Here is a 13871-nt window from a genome sequence, read left to right on the forward strand (position 1 = left end):
AGTTCATCGCTTTGTTTTGTCTCCCCTACACTAATTTGCTCCCTCCATTGTCTCCCAGTTAAGGGAAGATGAGCTCAAGATGCATTTGAGGATCAAGTCGGCCCATGATCGGGGCCCCGCTCCGACCTCCAACACAGAGGAGGACCAGGACACAGCCCTCACTCTTGTGGAGCCGCTACAGTTACCTCCCACCCCCATCCCCCTCGATCCACAGCCCCACAGCCAGATAACACGCGAGGAGGCCGAGGGCGGAGAGTGGGGGAGAGAGGCTGACGGGGACAATAGAGAGGGAATGGGTAAAACGGAGAAGAGAGAAGGGAGGAGAGCGAAGGGAGGAGAAAGTGCAGAAAGGGCTAGTGAGGATGGTGACGGGAAAGGTGAGGAGACCCAGGTGGAGGAGCTCAAGGAGGATAATCTGCTCACGGCCTCTGAGGAGCTGGAGAGCGATTCTAGCTTTCAACATGCAGAGGACAAAGAGGAAATGTTTTAATTAATTACAAAAATGAGCCATGAATCAGAAGAGAGATAAAAGAGAGAGGAGAGGGAGCCAAAAATGATTCCTTTTGCACTGACGAAAGGTTGAAACTTGTCAAAAAATAGATGTATACAGTATATCGCATTAGAAGAAATGAACGTTGTAGATGTGATTGGCCCTATGGATGAAACTAGGCTAACGTGGAGGTGAATTGTTTGTGTTTTCATGAAAAAGCACAACCTCTACTGCAGGGAAAGTGCATTGTAGCTCAGAAATAACCACAAAGGAGTATGAGGGTTTTCTTTCCAAAGTAATTTACCTCAGGGAAGGCTTTAATATTTATGAAATAAGACTTCTTGCCAACGTACAAAATATATTTAAATGAGATTTTAGTTTTACATTTAATTGTAAAATGTGATACCGTTGACTCTCTTTTCGCATGTGAAGGTTGTACCTGTTCTGTTGGACATAAGATGGCGCTGTTTCAGAGGGTTCAAGTTGTATCACAGCTCCCTGTAGTCTTGCACCTCATCTATAAAATGAATTATCAGTCGGAGGTTTTGGCAACATGTGGCGTAAAGATGTGTAAAGTGTAGTTGTTATTGATCAATAAAGTTGTATGCATTCAATATTTATGAATGTGTGTGTGTGTCTCAAACTTGATGAAAGTAGCGCATTAACCATTTTAACTTTTATATACATTTTTCAGAGAGGTTGAGGGGTGTTGAGCACTGACTGAGCTGTGGGTATTCAGCTGTTCCAGTGACCTCTGACCTTTGCAGCCAAATGGATAACAAGCACAAAGTTACAGTTTCTGCTCTCCAGCTCTGCAGGTTTTGTCTTGCTTTTAAAAAAAAATGGGGGACAGCTATAAGATTATAAAAGAATGTTTATGGGGATTATTGCGGACACATTTACTGCACATGTGACACGGAGTGTTTCTGAAGATTATTGGAAATTAAGTATCATTAAAGCTTTCAATGGGCCCACAGCCTGTTATTGTTGGATTCTGACTCGTCAGCAAGCTGCACATGAACAGAAAACAACAATTGGACGCAACCTGACCGGATCCCCATTGTTGAGCCTGGGAAACTCGATACTGGTCCCCTTTTTTTCAGGACTCCACTCGGACTTTAAAGCGCGTGTGGCTGCATGAATAAAATAGTGAGAGAACAGAGACGCTCTATCGGGTTGCATTTCTTTGTGGTGTGGAGTCCTGCGGCGGCGATTCACTGTTAGAAAGATGTGACAGTTATACTTGTTTGTTTAACAATACAGATTTTGGTTTAGGTTTCCATTAGCAGCCCGCAAGTGGAGATAATTAATCAGCCAAACATTTCTGAGCAGACAATGTCAAAACACATAGTCTATACAGGTGATTGCTCGTCAGTGTCCACACGTGGGCTTGAGTCACGTGACATTTTATATCGGCAATACAAGATTTAACAAAAAACCATGGCAAATATGACGCAAAAATGATGCGCAAAATGTGTCATCTCACCGCGGTACATGGTTACATTGGATATATGTTGGCCAAACAGCGCGCTCACAGAAGCGGAGCTGCCATGAATGATTAACAGCAGAGTGTCCTCTCACATTACTGGGGGTGAGTTATCCGATGATCCATCCAGCAGCGAGCCAGAGGAGGCCGAGCTTCACAACCTATTTTAATCATTGATGTTCAGAGTCTCTTGATTGAGTTGATCTATGACTTGATTCTCTCCCAGGACAATGTGCGCCGCCTGGTTTAATTATTAAAATGTGATCACCATCTTTTAAAGATAGCAAGGGTCGATGCGGCAGATGTTCTTCTCAAGGACCATAAAAGAGAAAGACAACTCAATTTTTTCAAATATAGCGTCAAATCATAACGGAAGTTATCTCGAGGCACTTTTAACTGGAAGGACAACATGTTCTAGGTTCATTGGGTCGATTACATTATGACCTCATAGTGAAGTAGCTATTAAAAACAGAACATGTTTGTATGAAAACCCATACGTTTCAGCGCACATGTGGCTGTCTGCGTGGCCTCAGAAACGTGCCCAAACTCTGTCAACCCCCAATAAGTGGACTACTGTCTATCTTGAAGGATGAGTCCTTCCAGCTGAGCCTCGAAGCTGCACCTGTCTGTCTGCTCACGGCTGCTGTGGTGTGTCTGTCCCCGAGGTGTGTTATAGGGAGACATCATTCATGCAAGGAGAGACAGGGCAGACTTTTTTCAACGGAAAACTCCAAGTCAGGTTTACGTTTTACTTCACCAAAAAGAAACAAAATCTATTTATTTAGAAGGAAGCGAAAACCCCCACAAATATTCACTATTTTGATTCATTTCCCCATATGCATTTCCTGAAATCCCCTGCTCCTCTCTATGTCCCCAACATATCATCAGTGTAATGAGGGTTTTTTTGGCCCCTGGTGGACGTGATTCTAGTGGAGGATCTTTTTTTTTTGTGAGGGAGCTCCAGTGTTTCACGCTGCAGGTTTCCCAGCCAGCTGTTTGTGCGCGCTGGTGGGCGGCGCGGTGATGGACTGAAAGTTGGGTGGAGTTAGAAGCAGCGCATTTAGGAATGGGTCCCAAACCTATTTAGTTAGACAGCAGAGTTACCAAGAAGAGCTGGAAACACCTGATGGTCTCTGTGGGACAATCCGCTCCATATAACTCTCCTCTTAACTGTCGGAAGATAAATCTACCTCCAGACTTCATTTTTGTCGAGTTTTTGTTGTGTTTTCTCTTCTGAAAAACGTACAGAGCCGGCTGATCTCTCTTTCACTCTCTCTTCTTCCAAAGAATTACTGATAAGGAGACATTGCACTATTCTTTTTTTAATTGTTCCTATTTATTGTATTTTGCACTAACGATGCACACCACGCAGAAGGACACGACCTATACGAAGATTTTTGTCGGGGGTCTTCCCTACCACACCACGGATTCAAGTCTCAGGAAATATTTTGAGGTGTTTGGTGAGATTGAAGAAGCGGTGGTCATTACCGACAGACAGACCGGCAAGTCTAGGGGTTATGGATTCGTAAGTATTGCCACAACCACAACAAAAACACAACAAAACAACCACAACATGGCTATCAGTTTTAAACATAATTGAAAACTAACTTTTACGCATGTGGGAAAAATCCTGCCGTGACGCGTCTCTGTTAAAGTGCGCCGCTGTTGCTTTATGTCACAACATCACGGACATTAATTTAACTGCAGTCATGGGGTGTTGGTGTTTTGATAAGAAGTCCGTGCTTAAATTCGTCATTGGCTTCTGTTGCAATCTTGCACCCACCGACTTGTTGCGCTTCGGTATGCGCCTTCCCTGACATGTTTGAAAGTGAGCTGCTCTCAAACTGACAGCTCTGGTGAGCTGAGAAAACCCTCACGGTGATGTCTTGATATTACAGAGTGGGATTCTGACACTGTTACATCTAAAAGGAAAGTATTTGACACCCACTTGTCTTAGGATCTGACAGACAAAAACGCATTTCAGACATAACGCGACCAGCAGTCCAATGCTCTACTCAGAGCAGTGTGTTTCAAAACACGTGTTTTTTAGTGAACTCATGTAGACCAGCTGCTTAACTATACATGTAACAGGGCTGTCGAAAGAGGGATCTAGACACCAAACCATTTCATATATGTTTGAAGTAGCTTTGGCACATATTACCAGAGGTATGAAGTTGCACAGTCATCCTTGATATGCACAAATATCCATCCATGTAGAAACTCACATTTCTCTGTAAATACTGATTTGTATTCACTCCAACTTTTACTTCAATCCTCTCTTTGGTGTTGTATCACCACATTTATGCATTATTCGTCCCATTTCTCTGTATTTTCTCATGGGAAATGCTTTCGTCCAGGTCAGTGAGGTATACCTCAATTGTTAAAAGAGTGTCAAAAAGAAGAAAGATGTCGGCTATAGTGAAGCACTGAGAGGAGCAATAAAGTCTGTAATGGGAGTGATAAGGGAGCCATGGTCAGTCAGTCCTCTCAGCCTGGCTACCAATCACTGCTGATAGTTTCAACACATGAGAGTGATGGATGTGTGTGTGTGTGTGTGCTGCCAAATACGTGTTGCTGTTAATGATGGCCTCATGGGCAGAGATACACTCAGACGAGTAACATGCATACACACCTTGTCTTAACTGTGCTCTAAAGCCAATCAGCAGGAAATGGAAACAACTGACAAACCAATTTCAGTTATCCACATCGTTCTCATGCTTTTACTCCTCTGGCAGGTGACGATGGCGGACCGCTCGGCTGCAGACCGGGCCTGTAAGGACCCCAACCCAATCATTGACGGCAGGAAGGCCAACGTCAACCTGGCCTACCTGGGCGCCAAGCCTCGGGTGATGCAGCCAGGTAAAGACGATCAAATCAGAATCAAAACTACACAAAAAACACACACATTTCATCTCCTCAACAAGAACACAGAAAAATGTTTGCTCACTATACCAAAATTTGCAGTTGGATAAAGAACACATTTCCAAGATTAATAAATCAAACACCATCTTTAATCAACATAGCAAGTGTATTTGTTCTCACAGTGTTTGTTTGGGATCACGAAGTGTGGAGTTGTTTTTATTGGCAAACCAGCAAACAAGAAAATCAAGTCGATCCTTCCTGAGTTTCACCTCAGGGTTTGTTTGTTTTTTATGAAAGCTGTCTGGATTTCTTTTTGAACATTATTTCCTCTGTTTTGCAGGCTTTACCTTTGGTGTTCCCCAAATTCACCCTGCGTTCATCCAAAGGCCTTATGGGTAAGTACTGAGAGGTCTACATGTATTTTAGAGGAATGTTGGGATGTACACATTGCATTGAATCATTAAAACATGTTTTAATTCTTTTCTCAGTTTAATGTGTGATAATTGATAGTATCAGTCTAATTTTATTTTGTTTATCCTTTTACCTTTTTTTCTCCCCAAACAATAATAAGAATTGGACAATAAGTTGAATGTCGTTTTTTTCATTTGTCACTGTCCACGAAACAAACAGCCAGTCAAACTGCCTTTTCTAGGTTTGCCTGTTTGTAAAAGTGTGTGTGTGTGTGTGTGTGTGTGTGTGTGTGCGTTTGTCCGTGCGTGTGTGCGTGCTGAGTGGACAATGATGGAAACTTTCAGCCTGACTCAATGTTATCTATCTTTCTCTGGTCCGACAGGCTCGCTCTCGGTTAAGCTAAGTGTGCTGGTTTGTGACATAATCACAGATCAGAGAGGGGAAATACCTGTAGACTCAAACACACAAACAAGCTCTCAAAATGGTGATTATAGATGCATGTATGTGGGTTTTGACCTGTTTTTTTTTATTTTATTTGAATAGAACGTAGAGCTTTGTGTGCGGTTATGACGTGGTGTTGTTAGCTAAATCGTGTGCTTTCTCACTTTAATGACCAAAACAAAAGCTGGATTGATTGAATCTTTGGGGTGTGTTTTTACTTTTTTGTGGACGCGTGTTAACTTTGCCAAGGAAGAGCAAAGTTTTTGTTGTTTTTATTCATTTATTTTTGCTTTAGCTTGTGGTTGACCTGTTTTGTTTAACAGGATGTGTTGTTTCATGTGTTTTCTGGCTGTCTTGTTGGAGTGAGTGGTGAATTTTCTGTGTGTTTTCTTGTTCTTTTTTCCACCCCAATCATCTCCTTTCTTCCATTTCTCACACGATTTCCCCAAAATAACAAAACCCATCACTGCTTGTGTGTGCTAATAGCATCCCACTGGTGTTACTCGCAGTTTCTCACACTAACACAGCGTAGCAGCAACAAATTCCCTATGAAAGTGTCTCTCTTTGCCATATTACTGCTGGTCCCCTCTATCAACTCTCTCGTCTTCCTTCCTGTCTCCATATATCTTTGTCTTTGCTCATCTCTACACAACATAGACCTTTGGTCACATTGCACCATTTACCATCAGACACACGAGAGTGGATGTCTTTATGAATGAATGGCAACAGTTAGTTCTGTAGTCATACCAATATGTGTAATCATGTGTGTCCATGTCTGGTTGCGTTGGTACATATGAGTATTATGCTCTTATTGTGTTTGTGTATGTGTCTTTGTCTGCTCACATAGTCCCAAAGTCTCCAGTGTGACACAAAACAAATGTCTCTCTCTCACTCCCTCTCTCTCTCTCTCTCTCTCTCTCTTTCCCTCTCCCTCTCTGTCTGTCTGTCTCTCTCTCGTTAAGGAAAACAAGCACATCCATTGTGTCACACAAAGCCCCGAATGCTGACGCTGCAGTCGCATGAAGCTCTGTGTTGTGTGTGTGTTGGGGGGGGGGGGGGTCTGGTGAGCATGCAGGGGGGTCATCTCTCTCTGTCAAGTAAGAGCAGAGCCGGGGCCATTTAGACAGGGCCAGAGTGGGTGTTTTAGGAGCCACATTAATGTACAGCCTTTCCATGTGCACATTCCTTAACCGTCTGATTTGAACCAGAACCAATCTGTCAGTTTGTCTTTCACAACGTCATGAGTTGAATCAAGTAGGTGCATCTCATGAAATAGAGAAAGTGACGGCCATCATGTTCCTAATCAGGCACAACCCAAATCAGGCAAAGGCGAAGGTATATAATGTGTCTAAAAGATTTGAACTGTAAGAAGATATGGCGCTAACAGCTCATTGTTTTCTAATCGCCCTCTCACATCCTCGAAACTGCTCAGACACTAAAACAGCCGGAGAGCAGGTTTCAAACTTAGCATCTGCATGTCAGGATTTTAAATTGAAAACGTTTTCTGCCTTTATATAACTCTCTTGGTGTCTGATTCAAGTAGCTTTCTATGTGTGGACTATGACTAAAGTCTGGACACCAGGACAATCTGTGCACCAGTCATAATATCAAAAGGCCAATGAGCAACTCTGTTGAAGCAGGACAGGTGTGTACTGCCAACCACTCACACTTTCATGACACAAACACACACAACCTCTGAGCACAAACACATACACACCTCACAAACATTAGATGCCCTCAGCAGACCGTACACATGAAGCCAAAGAGCCTTTATTTAGCCTTGAACTTTAATGACCACTGGGTTGCGGGAACACTACATTCCTGTAAACACACACACATACTTGTCCCACTATATGGCTTCACAAAACAGCCATACACTCACTGTATTTTTTTATTTCCTTATTTTATGACTACTTCCATGTAAAATAGGTTGATTTTAATTAGGGGCCACTTTGGTTGCTAGAGGTTTGCTTCCCATGTCTAAAACATCTGCTTGTGCTGTATGTGTGCTCATCTACCCGACCATCCCATTAATATAGGCAAATCTGAGACAGCTAGTACAACCCCCACAAAAATGCATTGAGCTTGGAGTTTGATTTAGAGAGCACTGTAAATGGGTTCACACCACTGAAGTCATTTTTAAAATGCTAAAATAGATATCTGAGCTGCAGCCTCTACAGTCAATCATATATAGAATAAGCTGTTAAAAAATGTGCTACTGAAAGTTCTAGGGGAATGTTAGCTGTTTCGTTAATGCAATTTATGCAGTCACAATGGATAGTTTTTAAAAATATATATATTTATAGACAGTTAAATTCAGCTTGTTAGCACATTATTCCCACCATCTTCACATACATATTGCCTCGACTGCAGTAGTAGTTAGTTAAACAAAATGTAAAAGAGTAGATGCATCCTTTAGTAAAGTACTTTGAACCTTATCACTAACCCTCACAGTTTAAGTTGATTTGTGTGGAACAGATAACAGATAAATGTTTGAATAAATTAATGTTCTCATATCATAACTAGTTGAGAGTACCCAGACGGTGTCATGTCATGTGACAGAGTATGTGTATACATGAGAGTTGCAGTGTGTACTGGTGTTTGACCAAATAGGCTAATATTAGCTTTTTATTTCATATTAGACAATGGCCCCTTTAGTGTGTCATTCACATCTAGTATGAAGAGTTTCCTCATGTCTGCTGGTTGTGAATAATTCAGTGATTTTACTTTGACTTCAGATAATAGACAGGAAACGTCTCTCCACTGTTTTGCGAGCGAGTTTTAGAGATGACATCCTCTAAAATCATCCTGCCTCACCCTGCTGAGTTTCATTAGTGCTAGTTTCAAAAGAGAGATTCAGTGTCACATGATGATAAAATGCTGTTTCTGAGGATTTCGAGTGAGAATCAGAGTAACTCTGGAGAAAAAACATTAATCTTTTCAATGCTGACATTGTGTTTCTGGCCTATAAATAGTTCTAACCTGTGTATGTGTTTAACTCTGACCTTTGGCCTTTACTGACGGCCACACCAAACCTCTACATACCCACTTAGTTTCAGTTAATTCCCTCCCTTTTCTTTTTTGTGTGTCTTTTCAGTTGAGTGATTGTGCTGTGCCAGTGTTGTAATCAGTCTCGTCAAGGTGGACTATTTTTACATATTTCTTCCTCTCTGACGCCTTGCTGTTGTTTTGTTTTTCCTGTTTTTCACGTGGCCCACTTTTTTCGGTTGATATGTGGATTGGATTGGATAATGGAGTGCTCACAATAGGGTTGCCACGATAGATCCTGCCTTTCAACCTTTAACATTTTCTGCACCTCCTTCCTTTTTTCCCCCAATCCAGACTCAAAAACGTTGACCACCTGATGTTCATTTATGCAGACTCGACTGATTATATTATCCTTGGTTTTCTCTCAACAGATTTTTGAGCCACTACAGTCACATAGCTGTAGCTTTGTGCAACAAATATCAAATTGTTTCTGTGAAGCCTCAGGCCTCTCATCCATTTCAATTAAAGTGCGACTGAATATGACTTTTATCTGTAAAGTGGAGGGGGATGGGGGCTGTTGTTCAGGACATCAAAGACTGAATTTTGAATTCCACCTAGAGTCAAAAGTTGACGGTTCACTTTTCATTAGTATAAATCTCAAAGCTCCCCTCACACTTGTTGTACGACTTAGTTTCCAGACCTTATAGAGTCTGGGGGAGGGGGGTTTAAGGCTATGTCATGAAGGGCAGAATGTGCTCATTGTTCATAATTGTTTATTTAATCGAAACATCCCTCTGGGTGCGAGGCCTAGTCCCGGCTCCCCCTGCTGCCTCCCCGGCTCTTTGTCCAGACACAGAGGGGGAAATGGCCAGCAGCATCCCTTTTTGAAAACTGTCCAGCTGTCAAAGTGGCAGTGACATTTTCACAATGCCTCCCTGGGCTCATCTCCTCTGTCCGCACCCCCACCCCCGGCACTGTAAGCCTCCCTCTCCTCCCCACCCATTAGCCCTCCAGCAGGCAGGGGGACGGCACCACAGCCAAATCCACATGTGACGGACAAACCAGCTGCGGGTTTCAGATCCCAAACTTTTCTTTCTTTTTCTTTTCATCTCACCTTCCTCTCTGCCTCCACAACCACAAACTCAAAACTGACCAAAACCAGAAATATGAAACCCGTTCTGTTGTATCCAATAAAGACAGCATCACCCCCTCCAAATACAATGGGATTTTTCAGTCAATTTGAGTGCCCTTAAACACCTCTGGGTGTTCAAAGTTTTATTCACCTTCCAGTCTTCTTTTCACAGAGAGATTTCTATTTTGGCAACCCTATATTGTTCTAATCCCTACTAGCAGGCATTTCCTTGGTGTTCTTGACTGGTGGATTGGACTGGGGCTCAGTGGTGGGTGGTGGGCGGGCGCTTGGCCGCAGTGTGATGGAGTTGGGTTTGGGTTTTAGGGTGGGTGCTGTTATTCACAGAAAGGCTGAATCCAAACTAACCTGTCGTATGTGTGTTTATTTCACAGCCTACCGGCCCACTATATGTACCCTCAGGCCTTCGTTCAGCCTAGTGTGGTCATCCCTCATATGCAACCTACAGCTGCTGCACCCAACACTGCCTCCTCCCCCTACATCGACTACACCGGAGCTGCCTACGCGCAGTATTCTGCAGCTGCAGCCAGCGCTGCCGCCGCCGCTGCATATGAGCAGTATCCGTACGCTGCATCCCCTGCCGCTGCAGGCTACATGGCTACTGCCGGGTACGGCTACGCAGTCCAGCAGCCGTTAGCCGCAGCTGCCCCAGGCTCAGCTGCCGCTGCAGCCGCAGCCTTTGGTCAGTACCAGCCTCAGCAGCTGCAAGCCGACCGCATGCAATAGCAGCCACTGCAACCACTGGACATGCAGAGAGAGGAGGTCCGCCCACGGCCACATCTGATTGGTCACGAGAAGGAGCAGCGACGGAAAAGGAAGAGGGAGTGGCCTTAAGGGTGGGCGCGTCAGCGACTTAAGAGGCAGAGTAGCTTTAAAAAGGTGATGATGATGATGGTGGTGATGATGGTGGTGGTAGTGATGATGATGGTGAGGTGGAAACTTTTTACAGAAACTTTCCAACTTGCTGTGCTTCAACCAAAAAACAAGAAAATGAAAAAAAGTCGCAGAACAAATAATGAAAAGTGATTTACTATTATAGTTGTTGTTATTACTATTATTATTATTATCATTACTATTATCATTGTGGTAGAGTACTTATTTCTAGAGAAAAAAAAGCAGGAACTAATCCCTGAGGTTGGTATAGGTGTTAAACTAAGCCTTTAAGTCCTATTGCTGTCTTTAACGTTAGTTTAGGAAACTGTTCTCTTTTTTTTCACTTGTGGTTTTTCACAAGTGTTTTCAGTTATCTGATGCCCTCATAACATTTATATTTATTATTGTTATTATTACACATTGGGGGCTTTTCTTGTTCTTTTTGTCCTTTCAAGTGCATTTTTTTCTGATAATCAGGGAAATGGAACCGTTTCCAACGTGTTAGTTATTACTATGTGACCTCTGTCAGGAAGTCGTAACTCGTCGTGTCACACATATTTGAAGAACTACCTTTTATCTTCCTGATGCTGAATGTCCCTTTTTTTACTCTGTGCCTCGACCTCTTGACCTATGCAAAGCAAACAAATCACCAGGAGATAAAAAAACAACAACTAAGAAAAGCAACAAAAAACTGAAAATGTCATCAACTCTGACTTGATTCTTGGACTAAAGGGGGACTTGGCAAACAAAACAAACGCACTGACAAAAGGAGAGAGGTTGAAAATGGCTCCAGACAATGAGAAACACTAAATCAGTCGCTTTTCCACATGTTTCACTCACACGTACACAGACACATGCATCCAGAGTTGCACACATAGCAGTCAAAGACAAAGGCAGCACAGTTGTGTTTCTCTCTGGCTCTGGGATGGAGAGAAAGAAAAAGAGAAAGAAAGAGGGAGAGAGCAGCTGCTGGTGGGGGTGGACAGAGCCGCTCCAGCGCCACACAGACGGATCACTCTGGAAAGAACGCATCACTTGTGCTGGTTTGTTGAGCTGTCACATTTTAATCCCTGGCTGGGCCCATTTGGGAACCAACTTTACACCCCTCCACCCAATGCAGAGCCCCACAGCAGAGCCACCCCCCCAGCCATGCAGCCCTGCAGCTGTCAGCACTTCCACCTCTGTGCTGCTGTAGTCTGGTGTCAGGTACACACTCACACACACACACACACACACACACACACTATCACCAAAGCCACCCCAACAACTGGTCTGCCTCGTGTCTGTCAAGATCACCATGTGGGGTGGAGAGGACGGGGGTTTGACTGTTTGACGTTATGTTGGTCTGTGTGCCTTACATTTTTACTGCTATTTAAGAGAAAAAAAAACTGAAAAAAGAGAGAAATCTACTATTTAAGATATTTATTTTTGAGGGTTGACTATGTTGACGCTCTGAGAGTAGAGACTTAGTTGTGGTACTGTATAAATAATATTATTATGTACTCATCTCAAGGCATATATAAGTTATTGATTAGTGTAGTTATATTATTATAATTATTATTATTATTAACATACTCAACCAAAAATGTCATTGTAGGAGTTATTTAAGATACTGTTATGTGCACTGTACTTTTATTTTTTATCTTTTCGATTCTTTAGAACATGACATTAAATATTAGCCTAATGCCTTTTGTAGGGAAGAAACTTTATTTAAATGCAGGCCTGTTTGCGTGCAGATTGTACTCTGCCTCTTCTGTGTTTAGATGAGAGGAAAAAACTATAATTTTCACAAAAAGACAAGCGGAAATGCTGCTTTCTCCACTAGAATGTATAGTCGTCGTCAAGGTTTCAGTAGCTGTGCTTCTTTTGCTTAATATTCATCAGATGGGCTATTTTACACTGTTGGGAATTTTTATACTTGAACTATTTCTTACAAGGGAAATACGAAAAATAAATGACAAAAAAACTTTTGAAGGAAGCTTTTCATTGTCACTGGATGAAGGCATGTAAAGTGTTTCAATTTAAATGCAAAGGTCCTGTTGATATTAAGACATTTACTTCAGAATTTCAACACCATTTACTTAAAATTGGAATAAAATGTTCTATATTTAAAAAGCTTGGTGACATTTCTTTCCATTGAGAGTGCAATTAAACTGAGGTTTCAGGAGCTGTTGGATCTTTTCCTGGACACATTCATGTGATCTTTCTGCGTATGTGGCCTTTTATCCTTCTATACATACAAATATAATTCACATTTCCTCTCTGCCTGCTATGTATGGAGGAGTTCAATATTAAATAAACACAAAATACATTGTGAAACTAATAATCAAAGGAATTATTTGTGTAAAATATAGAAGTAAAAATTACTCAAAATGATTCCAACCTATCTCATTCTTATGAAACATTATTTCATCATTCCTATTTTCATAATTACAGATTTCATTGGATATCATTTTAATTTCATTACAGACATTTTAATATTATAACACCCCCACCCCAAGAGACAGAGACTGCCTACCTCTCCCTTAATTTAGCTTATCAAGGCCCTCGAACAAGGCTGCTAATGCTACCTAGCTATTTTAGTTAGCTAGCGTAGTTACTCGCTAACACTGTCTCCTCACTTTGCAGTGATAATCCAAGCTCACAACCCAGTCTAGCTAATGTTAGTTAGCCAGCCAGGTGGGTTGCATTCCTTGTTAAACAAAAGTAGAGTTTAGTTACTGTCCCAGTGTACTTTGTGTATTTATAGCATTTGACTGTAAGCTCGAGCTAACCAGAGCTAACTGGCTAAATCAGGTAGCATTTGTTGAGCTTGGTAAGATCCAAGTAAAACACCACTATGATGAAAAGCAACATAAAGTAAAACTTCATTGAGACAAAACCCCCATTGTGATAAAATAAATGTTCTTATTAAATTAATATTAACTCATATAAAACTGTTATAAGACAATAGATAACTACTTGAGTTTTAACAATTTAAATTAAATTAAATTATTTCATTTACATATTTCACACAATTGATTCATGAAATTATTTATTTATTTAATATTAAACACTTTGGGTCCCAATAGTTTCCAATTGTGTGTGTGTGTGTGTGTATGTGTGTGTGTGTTACTTCTCTGACTGCAAGGCAACAAACACATCACACATACCAGATGCTGCGCCGCTCC

General features: G+C 41.9%; 2 protein-coding genes across 2 annotated transcripts in view; both read left to right on the forward strand.

The window, feature by feature from the left end:
• stmnd1 (stathmin domain containing 1) overlaps window positions 1-490 on the forward strand; it is a gene marked incomplete at both ends in the record, with an annotated part of 2771 nt that extends 2281 nt beyond the window's left edge. The window contains one exon of the mRNA XM_079176265.1: window positions 59-490. Coding sequence (XP_079032391.1) covers window positions 59-490 — 432 coding nt within the window. The remainder of the gene's footprint in view (window positions 1-58) is intronic.
• Window positions 491-3323: 2833 nt separating this feature from the next.
• rbm24a (RNA binding motif protein 24a) lies at window positions 3324-12654 on the forward strand. The gene is made up of 4 exons (XM_079176095.1): window positions 3324-3501; window positions 4712-4835; window positions 5179-5233; window positions 10203-12654. The coding sequence occupies exons 1-4, from the start codon at window positions 3334-3336 to the stop codon at window positions 10552-10554; spliced, it is 699 nt and encodes a 232-aa protein (XP_079032221.1). The 5' UTR covers window positions 3324-3333; the 3' UTR covers window positions 10555-12654.
• The last annotated feature ends 1217 nt before the right edge of the window (window positions 12655-13871 follow it).

Source organism: Pholis gunnellus (assembly GCF_910591455.1).
Source record: "Pholis gunnellus genome assembly, chromosome: 16".
Lineage (NCBI taxonomy): Eukaryota > Metazoa > Chordata > Actinopteri > Perciformes > Pholidae > Pholis > Pholis gunnellus.